The 19914-nt window shown below is 37.8% G+C and overlaps 1 protein-coding gene across 1 annotated transcript in view; it reads left to right on the top strand.

The window, feature by feature from the left end:
• LOC129566896 (mucin-2) overlaps window positions 1–19914 on the top strand; it is a 65173-nt gene that overhangs the window by 14943 nt on the left and 30316 nt on the right. Inside the window, exon 2 of the mRNA XM_055443267.1 lies at window positions 87–348. Coding sequence (XP_055299242.1) covers window positions 253–348 — 96 coding nt within the window. The 5' untranslated portion in view covers window positions 87–252. The remainder of the gene's footprint in view (window positions 1–86; window positions 349–19914) is intronic.

Genomic DNA, 19914 nt, shown 5'->3' on the forward strand with positions numbered 1-19914 from the left:
TCATTCATGAGACCACTCATAATCTAATTCATATTGTGAATGATTAATGTATAATAATTGTATGACTTTTTTTTTTCTACTTACAGTTGTACATTCCCATGAAATTGATTCCCACAAACTGACCTGCATTCAGACTGAACGGTTACATACGTATACCAATCACAAAAAGTTGAGCAAAGAAAGAAAAAAAAACACCGAGCAAGAAATAGACAATTGAATTATATTGAAGAAAACAGACAAATCATCGCAAAAATGGACACAGTCTACGGTACAAAAAAGTATTTTCAAAGTCTCGGCGATAACGACTACTACAACAGACAGCATTCTTCATCGACGAATCGCGTCATGGTAAGTTTATGCTCATTTTTTTGCTCTTTAAAACAAAAATTGTCTGATTTCATCAGTAGAAAAAAGGATTCGGAAGAATTTAATTTGTGATGTTCGAATAAAAATCAAAAGAAATTCGGTCTGAATTTCTTTCCTTTCTATTGTGTCCATCAATAATAATTTTTGATGACGGTACAGATATTTCTATCTCAATAAAAAAATAAAACAAAGAAGAACTTCGTTACATAACGCATCTTTCATAATTTTAATGGCGTTGTGTCTAGGTGTATTAAAGCTTACGACTGGCTTTTGACTGGAAAAGGTGCGCTACGTTTTTACCTTTTTTTTCTTTCTTCCTCCATTCTTGCGTCGTTTCTCCCTTTTTCATCGGTAGCCAAGCATTTTCCATCAAGCTGAAGACAATTTAATACACTCGATAATTCGTCCGATTTGATTACGTACATAAAATCTAAGCTCTTATGATTAAATGATCTTGCATTTATTCTCGTCGCTTCCATCGTTGTTGTGCGCTTTTCGAGCAGATCTCTTGGATTTTATTGACGTTTGCACAAGAAGAAACAAGAAACATAGTTGCTTCATCGTCACCACAGCGAGCATAGTACGGGCTGCGAGCATCGCAGAGAGAGAGAGAGAGAGAGAAATGTATTGAATGTGAAAAAATGGCATTTCATCGCATGCCAATCGTAACCTGAAACGTTTTATGCTTGGAAAACACAACAAGTAGAATATTGAAAAACGAAAAGAGACTCACGCGGTGCCACAGAATACAAAACACACACACACACACAAACTGTGCAACGCAATAAAGCGATGGAATTTTTTAATTTACACTCTCAATCTCAGATTCAATCTGAGTTGAAATTTTGTTGCTGTTCTTGTACTTTATTTTTAATGCAAGATGCGAGAGAGAGAGAGAGATTCGTTTTGCTTTTAATATAAGGTCATATTTTTTTAAATGTTGATTTACAATACAAATTGCTACGTGAATGGCCTGGATGGCTTTTAATTTATATTTTATGCTTTTTATATCTTGTGATATGGACACACAAAGGCATGACACGATTGACAGCTGTCAACTTATTGACAATTCTGGTTTTTTTTTCGAATGTATAATGGCTTGTTCGCTCGAGAGCAACGAAACAGCAACAACAACAAGAAAAATACGAAGAAGAAACCTTTTGATGAATGCTCTTGTTGATTTCTACGTGTAATTATGAGGACGGGCGTTGATTGCGCGCCTTCCTGCGTCAAATATATGAGCAAAGGGAACACAACACACTTAACACAACATCAATAAAATGTAAATTGTTTGTTGGTGCTATGGCGCAATGACATCGCACCATAGCTAGAGCGAGAGAGAGAGAGAGAGAGAGAGAGAGAGAGAGAGAGAAGCGAAGAAGGAGGAAGGGTATGAGTCCAAGTGTGTCAATACTTTTCAGTTCAAGTGCCACGAAATTCTTGCAGAATAGAACAATTTCAATGGCTGTATCATTCTGTCTTTTCTATGTATACACGCAATCAATTGATATTTAAATAGAAATGTGTACGCTGGCATAGAAAATATGCGCAACGTCAACAGAGAGAGCGAGAGAAACAAGAGAGCAGGAGCAAGAATTGCTGTGACAATGTGACGCGCAAGCACTTTGGCTCGCTTGCTCTCTCTCTCTCTCTCTATCTCTCTCCAATTCAATTGAATTCGCTTTTGATTTTCCATTTCTGGTGGAAAGCTAATTTGAATACGAATTTCCATTGAATTAAATTTCTTTTCATTTCTCATTCCTCTCGCTTGCTTGGCGTGCGCGCCATTTATCTCCCTATCTCTCTCTTTCTCTCAAGCCGTCTTTCGAGTCGCTTGACACGCACTCGATAGATGAAATGATGTCGAAGATACGACGACATTTTGCATGCAATCGCGCGTTGTAAAATGTATTCACTTCAATTTGTTAAATTGTCAATTGTCAATTGAACATTATTTGCTGGTGGATTTCAACGAAAGGCATCATCAAACGTTTCGCATCGTGGAACAGAGAGCGTACACTATACAACATCGACAGAGAGAATGGCACTGAAGTGATTTTATCTTTTCGCATCATCGACCTATTTGCCAACGAAATTTTTGACATTATCAACGAAACGCGTCTCGTCAAGAGGTGCTTTCTCTGTTGTTCTCACAGGCGAGGTGATTACTGGCGCACAAATGATCATAAATTAGAAGGCCATTATTGGCAAATCCCAAAAATGAGCACTGAAATTTGACCAAGTGTGTTACCATAGTAATGGCGTTGTTCCCTTTTTGGGCGACGATGAACGCGCTTGTTCCATGTAATTAATGGCTGCTCAGAATATTAAGTATCATTGGCACTGTACCGTCATCGTATACGAGATGCTGTTTCGTAATAAATTCCATCCAATTTTCGGGTGTTATTGAACTCGGGATGAAAACGGGATGGTACATGAGACTAAAATGTGTATTGATTTTCGGTATTTATTTCATCATCATAATCAAATTCATAACAACGGCGTACATGATGATCGACATCAGTCCATTATGACCACATTACGTGTTGCTTTCGGTCGTGTTTCCCGTCTCATCCTCTCTCACCGGCTCGCTCACAGCGGCTCACTTAATTCCTTTGTGTTTTTCCCATATCTTAACACACCATGATTTTAAGCACCCGAAATTCTAATGAGCCGAAACAAGCATTTGTCCAAACAAAAAATCCGTTTACCTTTTGGAAAATATTCAGTTGGTATTGTCTTTCAGTGCGTCTCGAACGTGTTGTTTTTCTTTTCTTTTCATCTCTTTCGATTTTAAAAAACCGTTAATTCCTCAAATGAATTCTTCGTGGACGAGAGAAAATAATAAAAGCATTTTTCGTTCGTTCTTGCTTCGTTTCGCTTTGAAACGCGACGATTATAACACCATTTACAATGAAAAGTCATCAAACGAAGCAAAAGACGAAATATAATACGTAAAGTGTTTTTAGGCGATGAGCTGATGAGCTGTAAAGTCACAACACATAACACACAACCCAGCCGAGAATTAAACAAGTGTTCGCATAATTTGTATGCATGAGCCTAAATGCAAAACCGGAATTTTGAACAGATCACTGTTTCTGTCTATTTTTCTTCTTTTTTTCATCTTGTTATCACACACACATCATCGAATTAATGAAACGACATCGAAATTCCAATTGCAATAAAGAGGTGAAAGAGAGATACACGTTGAAAATAGAATGAAGAAATGCAAACGATTATCGTCATTCATATGCGACTTTTACCAATGTCGTCGCTGCTTTCGAATCGTCGTGTGGAATGGTCAATGTCAGGAAACACGACAAGAATCTCAACTGGTTCTTACTTAAACCATACCAGATTTCTCTGAATGTGATTCGGTTTTTATTGTTTGTTGTTGTTCTTGTTGTTGTCATTCGACAGAATGTTCTTATTTTCGCTTCCAAGCGGCTGAATGTGTGTGTGTGCAATGTTCCAGCCGAGTGAAATTGTTATTCAAGATCGAATTACTCCATTCGTCAGTGAGCTTGAGCATATATATATGTTCAAGCCTCAATTCATGCGAAGAGATTAAATCAAGTGGAGAGAAAAAAACCGACGTACCGATTGTGGCAAGTAAACAGTGGAGCAGAAAAAAATACTAACGAAGAATCCACAACAAAACGAATAATGTCAAACATGGTATTTTATTTTATTTTCACGGAAACTTCTCTACGCAAATGGTTTGCAAAATAAAAACAACCAGTTCATGCTACTTTATTGGCGATTTTTTTTTCTGCTGCTTCCATCGCCTCTATGTGCACGGGATTTAAATGTATAAAAACATTTTTTTTTCAGTTAAACTCATTTTGTTTTGTTTTAATTTTAATGACATTCTGTTCTAACTGCCAAACAAAGTTTTTTGCACACTTTTTTCCGGTATGTGTCAGCCTTTTTTTTACATTCCCTTTCTCCCTATCCCTCTCCCTCTTACTCTGGTTCTGGTGTGTGTGTGTGTGTGTACGAATGAATAAGTTTGTTGATTTTTACGTTCTTGCTTGGATGCTTTTTTGGCCTTTTGGTTTGTTCTCGTCGCAATTTGGTCGCCCTTTGAAACTAGCATCTATTGAGATGCGAAGGCACAATGAACTTCTACTTTTTCTATGAAATTTTTCAGCGAGGCTGTTGTTGCTGTTCTTTTTCTCTCTCTCCCTTCGTAGTTTTTCAGACGCCATTTTTGCTATCACGATTGTTGCTGCTGTTGTTGTCAGTGTGCTCATTTTGGTCCAGAAAATTCTGAAATATTTCCCAGTGCGAGTTAGTCGGCACTTATTCTAGCCTTAGAGTCGTAATTTGCCTGTGCACAGCAATGTTTCTGCATGTATTTTCGGGTGAAAATTGCAAAGTCATTTTATATGTATGTGGCCTGGTTGATGTGTTGCTGCCTTTTGTTTTTGTTGCTTCATGTATGTGCCTGTCTCTCGCACAGAAAGAGTTTCTGTGTGTTTGCAAGAGCACGCTTTCATAATGAAAACTAAAAGCAGAAATTGCATGCACATCTGATGCCTGTTTTGGGTAGTGAACGCGCGAGCCAGCAATGCTTTATACTTCTTTTCAATTTCGTTGTGCAATTTTCGGCTTAACGTTGCCGAGCTGTCGTTGCAAATGGATTTGTGAGTTGTGTGTTCATGTGCAGGCACAAAGTAAAAGACTAGTTGCAACAACACGGACGGAATATCAGCGCATCATCGACTCTTGTTGTACGAATTGGCTGCGCCCATTTTATCTGCATTTTTTTCGCTACTGAAAACAAAGCGATCTCGTTTCAAAAATGCCATAGATTTCAGTAGCGATGCTTTTTTTTGCTCTCTGTTTATAGTTAGGGACTTTGAAAATGAAATGCCTTAAAGGCGCACCAGCCATCGAAGTGTGTAGTCAAAATTCGCCCTTTTTTCCGAGAACGTGAAATCATTATTTGGATAGCATATTGAATTGGTTGTTGTTTTTTCGTTCTGTGAGGCTACACTGAATCAGAACTAAATTAAAGCCAACGAACAAATTGACCACTGGAACAAAAGATTAAGCGCAACGAGAACGAGAAAATAAAAAACACACATACCGAGACCAAAGAAAAAATGTTTCAAACAAATTCGCATTCCACTTGATTTCACTCAGCGGAATTGACATAAGCACACAAACACAAAGAGAGCAAAAGATGGAATAAAAACCAAACAGTGAAAAAAAAATTCATAAAATGCTGAAAAGCGAAATCAACAAAGTTGCAGCACATAGAGAGGAGGAGACAACAACGACGCGCAAACTTTTTCCTCCACAAACAATTCGTTAAGTAAAATGTCAAAAAATACAAACGAACACAACAAAACCCATTCCAATGGCCGATAGCCATCAACAGTACTAGACCATGGCGAACTTATGCTCCGTTTTTTTTTCTGTGTTAGCTAAAACATATCTTTCTTGCTCATTTTTTTTGTGTGAGTTCAGAGGCGACATAATAATAGCATTGGCCATTTAAACGAGTAAATATTTTTTTTTCATCGTCGGACTCTTGATCATCTAACTGAAACGTTTCTATTCACTAAAGCGATGTCTTGCTAATTTTCGGTTTCTGATCAATGGAAGTGCGAAGAAAGAAAAAATCAAAAGTTATTGCTCAAAAGGTAAGAAAAAGAAATAAACGACACAAAGTAGAAGTGGAAAGAAAAAAATAGATTGCTGACTCGGCAAAAATGCGGCTGACGAGAAAATTCGTCGAATCATCGTTCGCAATTGGAGTCTTGGTCATGTATAGCGTCATAAGTTTATGTGCTCTTCATCTGTTCGTCCGTGTATGTATGTGGAAATTCTATCGTTTAGCTGTTATTCTGCGATGATTATATGGTTCAATACGTTCCAGTTTGATGGCGGTGCCGATGCGTGTGTTGAATTTTTCACCATATTGGAAACGATCTTGATTGTTCTTTCCGTGCGTGTGAATTAAATCATATCACTTTTATTTATTTCCTGATTGTATCCATCGATCACACTACTATAATCATATACGCACGAATTGCGCCATCGCTCCATGTTTAAATGAATCAACCTGGCAATGAACACACGTTCAAAATGGTTGTTGGTCAGAATAGTACATCAAATCCAATTTGTTTCTTCAAATTTTTCTTACTCAAAGCCAATATTAACTGTTGACCATAAATGAGGTGCTGTTAAATCACCATTGTAGTCCAAGTACAACAAACAAGTGAAGCCGTTAGTGTTACATGGTACTGCCATGATGTTACAATATTTTTGCTTTCTTTCGATTTTTAAAAGCCGTCGGCCATCGATTTTCCGAGTTCAATTTACGTTGGCCCATACCTGGGATAGAACATTGAACGGCATGAAATGAGAAAGACAGAGTAATGGCTTCGAATTAACTGCGCTGAGAATAGGATGGAATGATAGACACATCGAAATAGGGAATGAAGCTTCATCTTTGATACCAAATTACCGGCTATTGTGTGTGTACTATCCATCCGAGTGAAATTAAAGAGAATAAATCACTTGTCATTAATATCTCTGACTTTGGATGATATGTAGAAATATTGAAATGCACGTGCACGTGAATGTGTGTGTGTGTAATTAATTTACAAATTCTTTGGATAATCGGCTTCTGAGTTCATTTGTTCGTTGGACGTACGTAAATGGAATGACATAAATCAATACCGAATAATAATAATCGGCCTGGCTGGGCCGAACGAGCATATTTCTTATTCTACTCAAAGAGCAGATGCTTAAGCTTCCAACTAATCACACTGTGTAATGTATCATTTGTCAGTCGTAATGGATCACAATTCGCACATTTTGTAATGTTTGATGCTTGATGCTTGATTGTGTATCCAGAACGACGGTATGCGGAATATTTTGCATTTCTCCACACTAATATATCCGCATTGTCAGAATAGCATTTCATCAGAGTTGACAGCAACAGCGACAGCAGCAGCAAAAGCAAACTGCCTCCAATCGCATACACTCATGAATCGTTTGGAAAAAGAATTTGATATCATTTCATTGGAAGGTTTTATTAAAAGCAAAGGTCATGTTCGTTGATGAAGATGTCAAATTGAATTTCCCAATGCAAAATTATATTGTTCGCATTGCCTCGGTTCTGCGAAAATCTGTCTTTCTAATCCGATTCCGTTCGTTTGCCCATCCGTATATTTTGCATGATCGAATCATATTCGCAAAATGATATCCATATATCACATAGAGGGATACGCGCGCGCACACAGTGCACCACAAAACTGATTTCGAATACATTTTTGATTTGAAATGCACGAGCTAGCTATATATCGCTGTGCTTCGTTGGATGTGTGTGTGTGTGTGTGTAAGTGCCAAGCATTGCAGCAGCTTCATTCAGTTCATTTGTCGTTTTCAGTCCGATAACTTCGTTTTCACCATTCTTTTGCCTTGAATGACGAACATTTCCAGAAGCGTTTACCTTCGCACTACCTCCTGGCAATCATACTCAAGGCATGAAATATAACCGCATTCAGTTCCAATTTACGGTTCATTGCGCGTGTAATACTTTTTCGTCACACACACACACATACTGGTTGGTTGAGTGGCTGGCTGGCTGGTGTGGGTGACTCATAAAAATGTTGCACTCCTGAAAGAATTCGAAATGTCAGTAATTTTGTACATTTTCTGCCAAACTTACTCTCACTCACACCGTCTCTCTTCCACCCTTCTACGTTTACTCACTGGCACATCAAACACATCAGTTATTCCGCTCACTTCATTCCATGCTCGGGACCAAACTCAATTTGCCCATATTTTGAGACATCGAAATCAGTGTCCAGTTAATGCAATTTGTGCATTGGATGCCACTCTTCGATCATGTTAAATTACATTTATGACCAATATGCACGATGCAACAAATATATCAATCGCTTTTCTGGTACTCTCGGCGCACCTTCCTTGAAAGCGTTCTTTTTCACGTTCAGCAGCAATGTTTCCGGATCGCACACAGATATTCTTCTTTTCTCTCTTGGCAATTTTTTTTATTATTTTCCTGGTTCATTTTTTTCTGGTGGAGTGTGCGCTGCGCGTTCAATTCGTTCATGCAAGCGAGAGGTTTTTTTTTGGTGTATGTGCGCTTCGCACATGAAAAATGGATCACATGAGCTACATGAATGTGAACCATTAACATTTGAAAGCATATTAGGTTCAGTCTGTCGGGAAAATCGATCGAGCGAATCAATATAGCCCAATATTTCTCAAAATAGTAACCGGATTGTTTTCTCGCTTCACTCTTCAACATTCGACTTCCCAATGTGAGCACGTGTGTGTATGTGTACGATCGAGGGCACATACAAAGAATGTAGCCCAACAAAAATTGAGGCATTTTTTTTCTGCTCAACTCACGAACAAGGAGCGACTTTTATTTACAAATTGCTTCATGTCAGTGCACAATATGTACTGCATACGCTAAATCACGAGAGCCAGCAATTTTCAATGGAATGCGAATGTGCAATTGATTCACGTCAAAAAATAGAAAATTTGAATAATCACAATTGAACTTTCTTCTCTCGTCTCGAAATGGCTCTGGCTGCGAAAAAACCAGCACCACATAGATTTTCTACGTGAAATTGACATCAGTATCATAAATGTGTGTGTTTTTTTGTTGTTATTTTCATGCGGTAAAAAAAAGAACTGGTTCACATCCAACCCAGATTACTTAATTCAATATCAACTACACTCTCATTTGGATTCGATTCCGTGTTCGGTTTTTTGTTCCTTCTTCCATTCGCACTCGTATTGCCGCAATAAATTTCCGAGAATGAATCACGTAAAGTCACAGGTTAATTTCGTTGCTAATAAATAAGAGCACAAGTGATCGGTGTTTTTCTGCAGCTGGCCAACAATGACGACAAAAACGACGACGATGATGATGATGACGACGGTTTCTTGTCGAGCAGAGCATTGAGTGCGCGTATTTTATTGGATTCCCGTGTGCCACAATCCGGCAGCAACTTTTCCAGAAATTAATTATGGAAATATGCACAAGCTAACGTCCGTTGGATTATCATAGTTTTGCGCGTTAATCACAATCTCAAGAAACGAGGGAACGAGCAAGTGTGAACGCGCAAAAAAAGCGGTCGCTTGCAGCTGTAAAATGGGTTGCAATAAAACGATGAACTTAGTGTGTTTGTCTCTCAATCGTTCTAATTAAAAAGTTATTCGCACTGCAACTTGTTTTATGTCATATGCTAATAGCTACGAGCAGCGATGTCGTTACTGCTGTTGGTGCTGTTGCTACTGCCTCGTACAAACATTTCTCGGTAATCCGGGCGAGATTGTGCTCAACTCAAGACATACCTTCCATTCGAACGCGAAAAAAACACAAACCTATCACTGCCATTTATTAAAAACCCAATTATTCAGTTTGAAAACTCATCGCTTCTTTTTCAGTCCATTTAAATTGATTAAGTCACAAACAATGTTGCTTTCTCGCTCTTTCTCATATTCTCCCAAGGTTACTTTGAATTCAAAAAATGTGAGACAGTGTTATTTGTTCGAAATGAAACTTTTGCATTTTTGAACAGAAACAAAAAAAAATCACTCGTACCGATTCGATTTAGTAAATGAAAAAACTTTTGTGGTCGTGGGTTGACATTTCTGTCTGTTTCACTGTGCTCGTGTGAGTCAAGCAGTGAACAGAAAAAAAACAAACAGACGCAAGCAAATGATGAAAAAATAAGCGAACGAATTTATTTTGGTTGCGGTCAAAGTTAGGTTTTTCTATTCGCCGACGCGCAACTGATTTTCTGCTAAACAAGTATAGACAATCTCAATGTGCCGTTTATTGTTTTTGTTTCCGTCTCCGAAAATTTCGGTTAATTAATATTTAATTTACGTTTTTCTATTTACATAAATAATTGCTTGCGGCAGCATTCAACTTTTAGAGAGAGAGAGAGGGAGGGAGAGAGAGGAAAAAAATCACAAAACGCCCTAACACAAAAGCTCAAGATCATGAAAAGACGCCGGCGAATTTGCACACCGACTAAGCAAACGGGTGGACGCTGATTCGTCGAGCAAGATAGAGAGAGAGAGAGAGAGATGTGAGGTGACGAGAGGAACAGAGATGCTCTGAATGTGAAACGACACACGCCAAATAAAATTCATCACAACAAGATGAGTGGAATGTTTTTGACAGTTGTAAATGGAATTCCATTCAAGCAAAACATTAAAGAAAAAGCAACTTTAAAATTTTCGTTTGAATTTTCCCAAACGGAGATAACTGTTGCGCTGGTGCGCTCATGCGCCTGCAACTTTCCTGTGTATGTTATTTGCTTTTCCATTCAATTTTCCGCTGAAAACTCATTTTATATCCGAGAATAAGAAAAATGCAAAACAGCCGCAACAACAACAAAAACAGCAGCAGCACCAACCAACAACCGAACGCAAATAGCATTTGGATAGTCGAATGGTATTATAATTTCACGATTCCTAGATTTCGTCAAGACTGTTGGCATTAGAAATAAACAAAACCAAATTTAAATATGTGAAATGAGAAGAATACAACAGAAAAAAAACAGAGGGAGAGAGCGAGAGCGAGAGTCGCGTTGTGAAACAGTTAAATGAGAAAAGCAATAGCGTACAATGGGCAACCGAAATTGCTTTTGAAACTGTGTACTGTCAATGCAAAGATTAGATGCAAAGTGAGAATGGACCGTGGCAGAAGGATATGCCAGTGGTAGAGTAAATCAAAATACCAAAACATTTCAAGTGGAGAGCAAGCGAATGAGCAAGAGTGTGAGAGATAGAGAGAACGAACGAACGAAAGGAGTTTGAGTAAGGGCATTGAAATCCATTTGACCAAAAATGTAATGATTCCACTCAAGCAATCCATCTCGGTTAGTAACCAAGTAACCGGCATTCAGACAAAATGGCATCCCATTTCTTTGACCAAAGAGCATTTCGCATCCATTTACTTATATATCTATTTTTCGGACGGAATATTCGTTTTTCTTCATCCCTTCTGGCATTGTCCTTATCGAAATGTTCCTTCCGAAAAAGAAACTAGTAAAACTCTTGTTTTGTGCCACACAGGCACCGCAAACATCACCGAAATGGAAAATCTATGACAATAAAAACGGAAATGCTTTTCGAATGCGAAGTGAGAGCGAGAGTGAGTGAGCCCGTAGTTTCAATGCACAAATTCACATTTTATTGCGAATTTTACCTCAATCAAATTTTGATACATCTGCCCCATTTTGCCGATTCCATTTTTCGGTTTCAATAATAATCATCTATTTGGTTCACATTGTTTTCCTCCTTCTCTTCTCATTTCGATGTCGCCGTTTCGGCCAGTTTGCTTTTGTTGTTGCTGGTGAAATATTCATCATAGTGACTTTAAGTGCTTTGTCAAGTGCAAGGGTGGAGGTTTTCTCTGGTCGACTCTGTCGCTTTCGTTTCTATTTTTTTTCTATTCATCGTCTGTCTGAGCCAGTCCAACATATTCCCCGAAATATTAAATGAGCATATTTACCGTTAAATTGAAAATGGTTTTCATAGCAACATAACGACACTAGCCTGAATATCCGCGCCTGGTGGATGAGCGAAACATCGCGCGCACATTACCTTCATTTAGTTTTCAGTCATTCAGTCTGTCCAATGTCCATACAAACAGTCATATCTCAAAGTGAAAAAGTCCTTGTCTGGCAGTCTACCGCTGTTCCAAAGAAAACGTATTTTCCGAAATGATGACAAAAACTCTCCCTCTCTCTCTCTCTCTCTCTCTCTCTCTCTCTCTCTCTCTTTCACAACAAAGCTCCTGAATACGCCTTCCCCGAAACAGAAGAAAAGATTTGTAATTTAGATAATGGCCGTTAAGAACGTCAACAGAAAATTCGGGAAAAGCAAACACAAATGAAAAATGCAGGGCGGTTTTTTTTTGCTGTTGGTAAATTTAAATGCGTTGATGTACGAGTGAAAGCATACAACGCAATAGTACATGTTTGTCGTGGTTGTCGTCTACGACCGCATCGAGAGTATACATAATCCGTGGCAAGAGTAGAGATTCCATAAATGTCACTCACTCCTTCTACTTCATAAAAATGCGATTACGATGTAGTACTGCGAAGGAAATTCGATGAAATAAAATGCAGCAATTGCAAAATTAATCTTATTACCTCCAACAAAAATTACATTAAAAGTTTTGTGCGTACACTTTTTTTCGGTTGTCGTGCGACACAAATAAAAAATCCTTTTGATATTCGCAAGAATTCGGCGAAAAAGAACAATATGCTTGTGATATTTAAAAAGAATTCGGTCAAATCAAAAAATTGTTGAGACGGTTTTTGAAAGCTTAACATAAAAAATGTTGCCATATTTCGATTGAATTGCGCACACAATACGAACTCATGATCTCAGCCGAGTAAAAAGTGTATTTCAAGAGAATGAGAGAAAAAGGTGGTTCAAGGAAATGAACCATATCAAAGTTAATAACATTAAGTACGAAACGGCCAGCATCGCGTACATTTATTTCATCATCTTCTTCTTCGTAGTTCGTGTTGTGTCATTGTATATGACGTGACAATCTGACAATTGACACAGCCATAGTGAGCGAATGGAATGAACCGAAAATCAAACGGCGTGAAGAATGTAGCCCATTTGAAGCAGATAAAAGTGTTCATTACAAAGGCCACAGCATTCTCTGACACTTTTTGTGGCCAAGTGTTGATGACCCGCCAAAAGAAAAAAAAGAACCACAAATGAAAAACGTTTAATTACAAAATTCGAAGCGACTGAGCGAATGAATGGGAAAAAAACCGCGTGTGGCAGGTCGACTGAAATGACCGAAAAAGAAGAGGAAATAGAATAGAACGCTTCAGAAGACACTATGATGTTGTTTGTATCTTAAAGCCGCAGAAAAAAACATCGCACCGAATTCTGGATGAGAGACGAAAGAAAATAAAAACAGCAACCAACGAAAAAGCCACACGGAACGCGTCTGGCATCCACGAACATTCGAAACGAATTTAATTTGATTAATCGTAAATGAAAGTTTTAATTAGGGACTTAGAAGTTTCTATTTCGTCGATTCTTGCGCGGTGCCAAATGAAAAGTGAGTTGACTCATCTCATTTTTAGTAAGACTGCGTTTTTTTCCATTTCAGGCTAATTAATTTTTTTTTTCTTCTTCGGTTTATCTGTAACCTGATCCAATTCTTTTTTGCCGATTGCAAAGAAATTCTAAAAAAAATTTATGTGTGTTTTTTTTTGTCTTTCGAATCCGATGTTAATTAAAGTTTTTATGGTCCAATTCGGACTATTTTTCGTATGTATGTTCACGAGGTGGAAAATGGCCACTAGAATTGGGCTAATTTTGTTCACTTTCGATGGTGCAAGAGAATTTGAACCTGTTTTGTACTAGTACATGTGTTTGTGGTGCGACGACTGCTTCTAATGCTCAACGCTACAATTAAATTGCCAAACATGCGAATTCAATGCGATTTTGGGGCGTGTGGAGCTGAAGATAACAGCGGCAGTGGCGACGACAAAGAAAAAAAAACACCAAACGGAAAAAGCGATTCGATTGTGATTTGTAATTTAATATTGTTGTGGATTCCGCTAACTGCATTATTGGTAATTGGATTAAGGTTTCCTCGGATGTTTTATTTTGATTGGTATTCGACTCAAAAATCATTGTATGGCACGCTATTCGCACGGCGTGAATGTTAATCGATTTCATGCGAGCGCCTGCAAATTGCGACGAACATGATTTTAATTCAATTTTTCTCTCTCTCTCCCCCTCACTCTATAAATTGGTTTAGGTTTTCGTGCACCGCGGCACCAACTGACTCGAATCGATATAAAATTCATGTAATTTTCAATTAAGCAGAAAATCAGCGGCAATGAGTGTGTAAACGCTTTTGCAATATTGTTCGTTTGTTTCGCCGCAATTTAATCGATGTTGCATGAAGTGGAAGAAAAACTATTTGGTGTTTGGAACCATATACGACCGAAAAAAAAGTATCAAATGTTGCCCTTGACATTATTAAACGTTGCCCTTTAGCATAAAAAAAACAGTGGATTTCGACGGAATTTATGAAAATTTTTGCAGCCTACGCGCCACTTCCCGCTGTGTTAGTTAGGTCGAACGATATTTTGTGTTCGAAAATGGTTTCCACCCGCGGATAAGACACACGTTTTGATTAAAATGAAATCAATCTTCACGCTTATTATTACTATTCCAACATGTTTGACGCGCGTTTAATGAAGATAAGACGAACAAAATTGTTGTTGTTCTTCCGATAGATAAATTTTTTCTCTCTTTTTTTTTTTATTCGCCGACGAAAAAGGTCATGTTTACTTACGTGAGTAATGAAGACTGTGTGCTTCTTTTGTTAAATTGTTTCAATAAAATGATGCAACTCAAATATTTTCCAGCGATTTTCTTCCCAGTTTTTTTTCCCTACTTGTTCGTTCTCGGTAATATCGCAAAAGTTTCTTTTTCTTTCTCGAAGAAATTTGTTGCTCTTACCTCCCGTGTGCAAAGTGATTGACTGATATATACAATTTTTCCTCTCTGTTCTGCTCTTCATCTCTTCTGCTGAAATTAGAGTCGGCCGGATGCTACGAGCAAATTGAATGGAATTCGACGTGATTGAAATTTCTTTGCCATAAAGATGATCGGCAAAATTGTTGCCGTAGTTGGTCGTTTCATATTTTAAACTTCGCCATCACTCCGCTCCTCCATATTCACAGGAAATTCAATTATTATTCGCTGATCAGTTTCGAGTTGTAAATATTTGTATTTTCTCTGTCGATGCCTTGCGAAAATAAAAAAAAAACGAATTCGAACAATAAACGACGAATAAATAGGGAAAAAAAAGTCTGCGGCATGATGTATCTTATTCTGGTTCGGATGCATGCTTTTGGCCGAGCGTCGTGTTTGACATAAAGCATTCGAAATAAAAATAGTACACAAACAGGTACGCATGCAAATAGCGACTATAATAAAAATCAAAATTTCGTGTAAAGAAAATAAATTTCGGTTGAAAAAAAAAACATTCTGGGAATGGATAAGGAATGAGAGTACTCGTAGGCCGTATGGCGAACATTTAATTCGATTGGAAGTCACGCACGTCGTTAGCGCAGAAATGAAAATCAGCACGAAAAAAGGCACTGAAAATAGCACATACGCGCGCAATAAAATCAAATAAAACACGATTTTCTTCTATCATTTTATATTTGTCGGTTTTACAGTTAAATGGCTTGAGCGCCAAAAAGTCATTTGGCACCTCGACAAGCGGAACAAAAAAACACTCTACTGTTGATGCGCCTAATTATTGGAATCGGAGCTCGTATTCATTACTCGCTTTTTTTTGTCGCTGTCTGTAAATTGATTCCGTTTCACAATTATCACGGCGTGCTTGTGGGTCGTCAACAAGTATAGATTTACATTTTCGATATGTTATTAATATGTTAATAACCAAAATATCGGAAAATTTCTAATAACTCAAACATAACATATTATTAGATTAATAAGATTCTACGATATTATTAACATATTATCTTATTATAAATAAGATCGCCATTTTATAAAAAAGTTAATAAGATCCATCTTATTATTAATAAGATAAGATTAATATATTAATAAAATATTAATAAGAAAATCGGATTTTATTAACTAATTTGCAAAAAAAATTGCGAAAAAAAGTTTCATACTAAAAACATATTAAATATCGTCAGATGAATTTTTCTTCAATATTTCGTCGTTTGTTATGTTTGAGTTATTAACTAGGTTATTAACGCCCTGTTAATAATATGTTAATAATTGATAACATTAGTATGTTAATGCCTGTAAATCTATATCAACAAGCAAATCTGGACAGAGATCAGTCTAGAATAAATAATGATTGATTCAGCCTGAACGAAAGAAAAGAACGAAAAAACAGATCCCAAACAAGACCAGCCCAAGTGTTTGTTGTTCATTTCATTTATGAAAGCTTATAAGCGATAAATTGTGAGCAAAATATTTGCGGAGAATTTTCGTATATCGCAATATTTCGACGGAAGAGTCTTGTTTGAGTTTATTTTTTGCTCTTGTTCTTCCTTTTCACTCGCTTCCATCGCTGGATGAATTTCCGGGAACAAATATTGTGTGAGTATAAGCGCCAGCCAGTACGTCATATATGTATTTTAAATTCTCTTTGCCTAAAGGTATTGAGTAAGCGAGAGCTGGGCGCGCGAGTACATAAAATATTTTCCGTTCGTTTTCTTTTTTTTCGTTGGTCTTTACGTTCGCCCAGCCGAATGTCTGGTGAATCAGAGCGTTTGAAAGCGAACGAATATAGAGTAGATTAGACGATAAGAATTATGTATATATATACTGATATCAATGCATTCAACGTTATTTTTAACGGACTATTTTTCATTCCTCTCTTTTTCGCTGGCTCGCCGTTTTGGTGCGTCTTTCAACTTGGCTCAAGAACACAATTCGGTGGAATTAATGCTCGGTAAATGTTGTTCTTAACAAAAACAGAAGTGAAAAAAACTCGATTCTCTCGTGAAAAAAGAGCATGAATCGTGTGCTAAAATAACAGAGCCGCAACAGCAGCGGAATAAGTATCTCTCTCTCTCTCTCTCTGTGTGTGTGTGTGTACGCTGCTCAATAGCCATATTTTCATTGTTCGTTCACCAAAGTTTTTACGCAATTTAAGATTTATCTAAAAGAGAATAACCGAAAATGACATAGAATAAGTAAGCAGAGTGAAGAATATTCATAAATAAAACGCACTAAATGTACAAGAACGCGTACGATGCCAAACATATTCCGAACGAGCCAGCGATAGAGAGAGACTGTGTGTCAAAAAACGATTTAATATTTTACGACGATGGAATACCAAATGATGGTTTTCAACTTTGCACAAGAAAATAGAACGTAAGTTCGTGTGTTCTTTGGTCGTTCGTTCGGTTTTTTTTTATTTCTTCACTCTTCTCGCCTCTTGAGTTTATGCACTCTTAGTAGAATGATGCTACTTATCTGGGTGTAAAATGAGACCCGCCGGCCCAAACCAAAATTCCATACATTCATCGACGCACGCTATTTTTCCATATCGTAAATTCGGAAATTGGCGATAGTTTCAGGTTTTTATGGTTTATAAATCACATTGTGTGAGTGTGTGATTCGTTTTTTTTTCTACCGCCGCCAGCACACTCGATAATGAAGACAATGCACTTTAGAATCTTTTTTTATGAGAGACTTTGGTCTCTTTTTATGCTCACAACTTTACTGTCTATTCTATTCAGCTCGACTTTGGTCGTTTTAATCGTGATGCCATTGTTGAAGAGGGGAAGAGGAAAGAAAAACACAACATTTTCAATTGCAATGGCAATGAAACAACGGCAATGGCTGTATTAATTCAAGTAGTCGCTTATTCCACCTGTTCGTGAAGCTGTGTATTAGTCGATTTAAAACGCGTCGAACTCATCATAGTTCATTGCACTTCAACTGGGAAAAAAAAACACGCTCAACGTGAGAGAGAAAGAGAGAAAGATAATTCTTTATAGCACAATTGTAACAAGCATCAAGCAACCGCTGCGTGCTCCATCGATGTTTTTCTCCGTAAATTTTGTTTATTATTTTATAACATTTTTTTGTGTTTGCCTCGTCGCTTCTCGCTCGATCTGTGCGCGCATTTGTTTATTTCTGTTATTTTTTTTTAGATTCCATGTTACATTTGTATTCTTTGTGCAAATTCGTTTCTTGTTATTCAAGATCCATTCGTCATCTTGCGGTTAACAGCTTTTCCGTATTCTCGGAGCGCTTATGCACACAGTGCCACCATATTCTAAGGCAAATGAAAAGAAGAAGAAGAAGAAAAAAATATATGCGCAAATTATGTGTTGGATGCAAGATTTGAGCAGAGAAAAACACCACAGCACTGAGATGTAGGAAGAGCAAGCAAAAGAAAAAGAGAGCGCCGAGTGTTGTTTCAAACAATGTTTTCTTGTTTTCCGTGTAGATTTTTGCGAAAAACTCAAGAAATATCATGGTTCGGTGAAATGCGAACGAGAGCGGTTGACGATAGGAACTATGTAAATGTGTACAAACAAAAGCTGAATTATAGAGTAGCAACGATGAAAAAGAACAAAAGACATCAGGAGCATGCAGCACAAGCACCAGCACCAGCACCAACAACAATCAGGCACCAACAGAGTTCACTCGAACTTCCCTACTAAAGCGCAAACATTGGAATAACATGGTTGATGTAGCATATTGAAGAGTTTGGCATACTTTGGATCGCTCCAGTTGCCATACGTCGTCATCGCCATCGCCTTCGTCGTTTGCCGTCGTCATTTTGGAGCGTCGTGAACTATGTTTAAGCGGCAATAAGACGGCTATAGATTGTTTGATTGCATAGCAAATTGAAGGTGCTTGTCAACGATTCAATTCAAAACGCACTATGCATACATTTCACGTACACGCAATTTTCAATGCACATAAAAAAAATAAGACACTCATGCTTCACTCACTCCACGAACTACTTATGCGCGCGTATCCAATGAGAGCGCATAATGAAAGCATTCATCTCTGTTTTACCCACCCGCTCTCTCACTCTCTACCTTCCATACCTACGCGAGACCCGTTCTCTCGGGTTTTCCTCACGGGCTCGAATGAAATAGAAATACTAAAATGAATGTAGTTCAAAAGCGTCAAATCGATAAAAACCCAAAATGATTGAGCGACACACAAGAATTTGAACGATAGATATTCATTCCAAAGAGGCAGGCAATGCTAAGCAAGAGGAAAATTTGCATTTGGATTACGTACACACTTTTTTCTCCGTTCAACGATGACGCTGGTGATGGCATACACAAAGTTCGCCTTTTCATTTTGGAGCCAAGCGTGTGAGTGAGTGTGTACCAACTGTTTGCTGTCGTTTGCAAACCTTCCGACATGCCTAAGCCCATCTATCGGCACACCGATATGTGCGTATCACATCAGTGTTAGAATATATTACTCGAGATAATTTGATTTTTTTTATTGATGCGCATGGTTTTAGTGTATTAGCAGCGATATTATCAACAGCAGCAAGAGAAAAAAAACGTGGAACGAAGACGAAATATATGTATACAAATAAAAAGCAGACGTGAAGAAGAAGAAGTGGCAGCAGCAGAAAAAAAGCTCCGAATAAGTGGATGCCAAATGATAGCAATAAGTGAGCTATTTCAGAATTTTCCACACATTTCCGCTGCAGAGAACGAAAGAGCTAAACAGAGAGCGAGAGGAAAAAATGCGAGAAGGAATGCCGTAGTCTTTATTGCACGCACCGTGCTATCAAATCAAATTATCATACGTGTAAATGTGTAATGCGATAGTCGAAATAGAATAGTATTGCATTGGTTTCGTCGTTTTGTCGAGAAGGAGAACGTTTGGAGATGGGGATGCCTCAATATCTGGCAATCGTATTATAATAGTATCTGAATAAGTCTCTCCCCCTTGATCGTCAGCACACAGAGCCATGCACATTACAATTTATCTAGCAACAATACATAAAATAAC

Source organism: Sitodiplosis mosellana, unplaced genomic scaffold, assembly GCF_009176505.1.
Source record: "Sitodiplosis mosellana isolate CC-2019 unplaced genomic scaffold, AAFC_SMos_1.0 Smas_scaffold_5, whole genome shotgun sequence".
NCBI classification, from domain to species: Eukaryota; Metazoa; Arthropoda; class Insecta; order Diptera; family Cecidomyiidae; genus Sitodiplosis; species Sitodiplosis mosellana.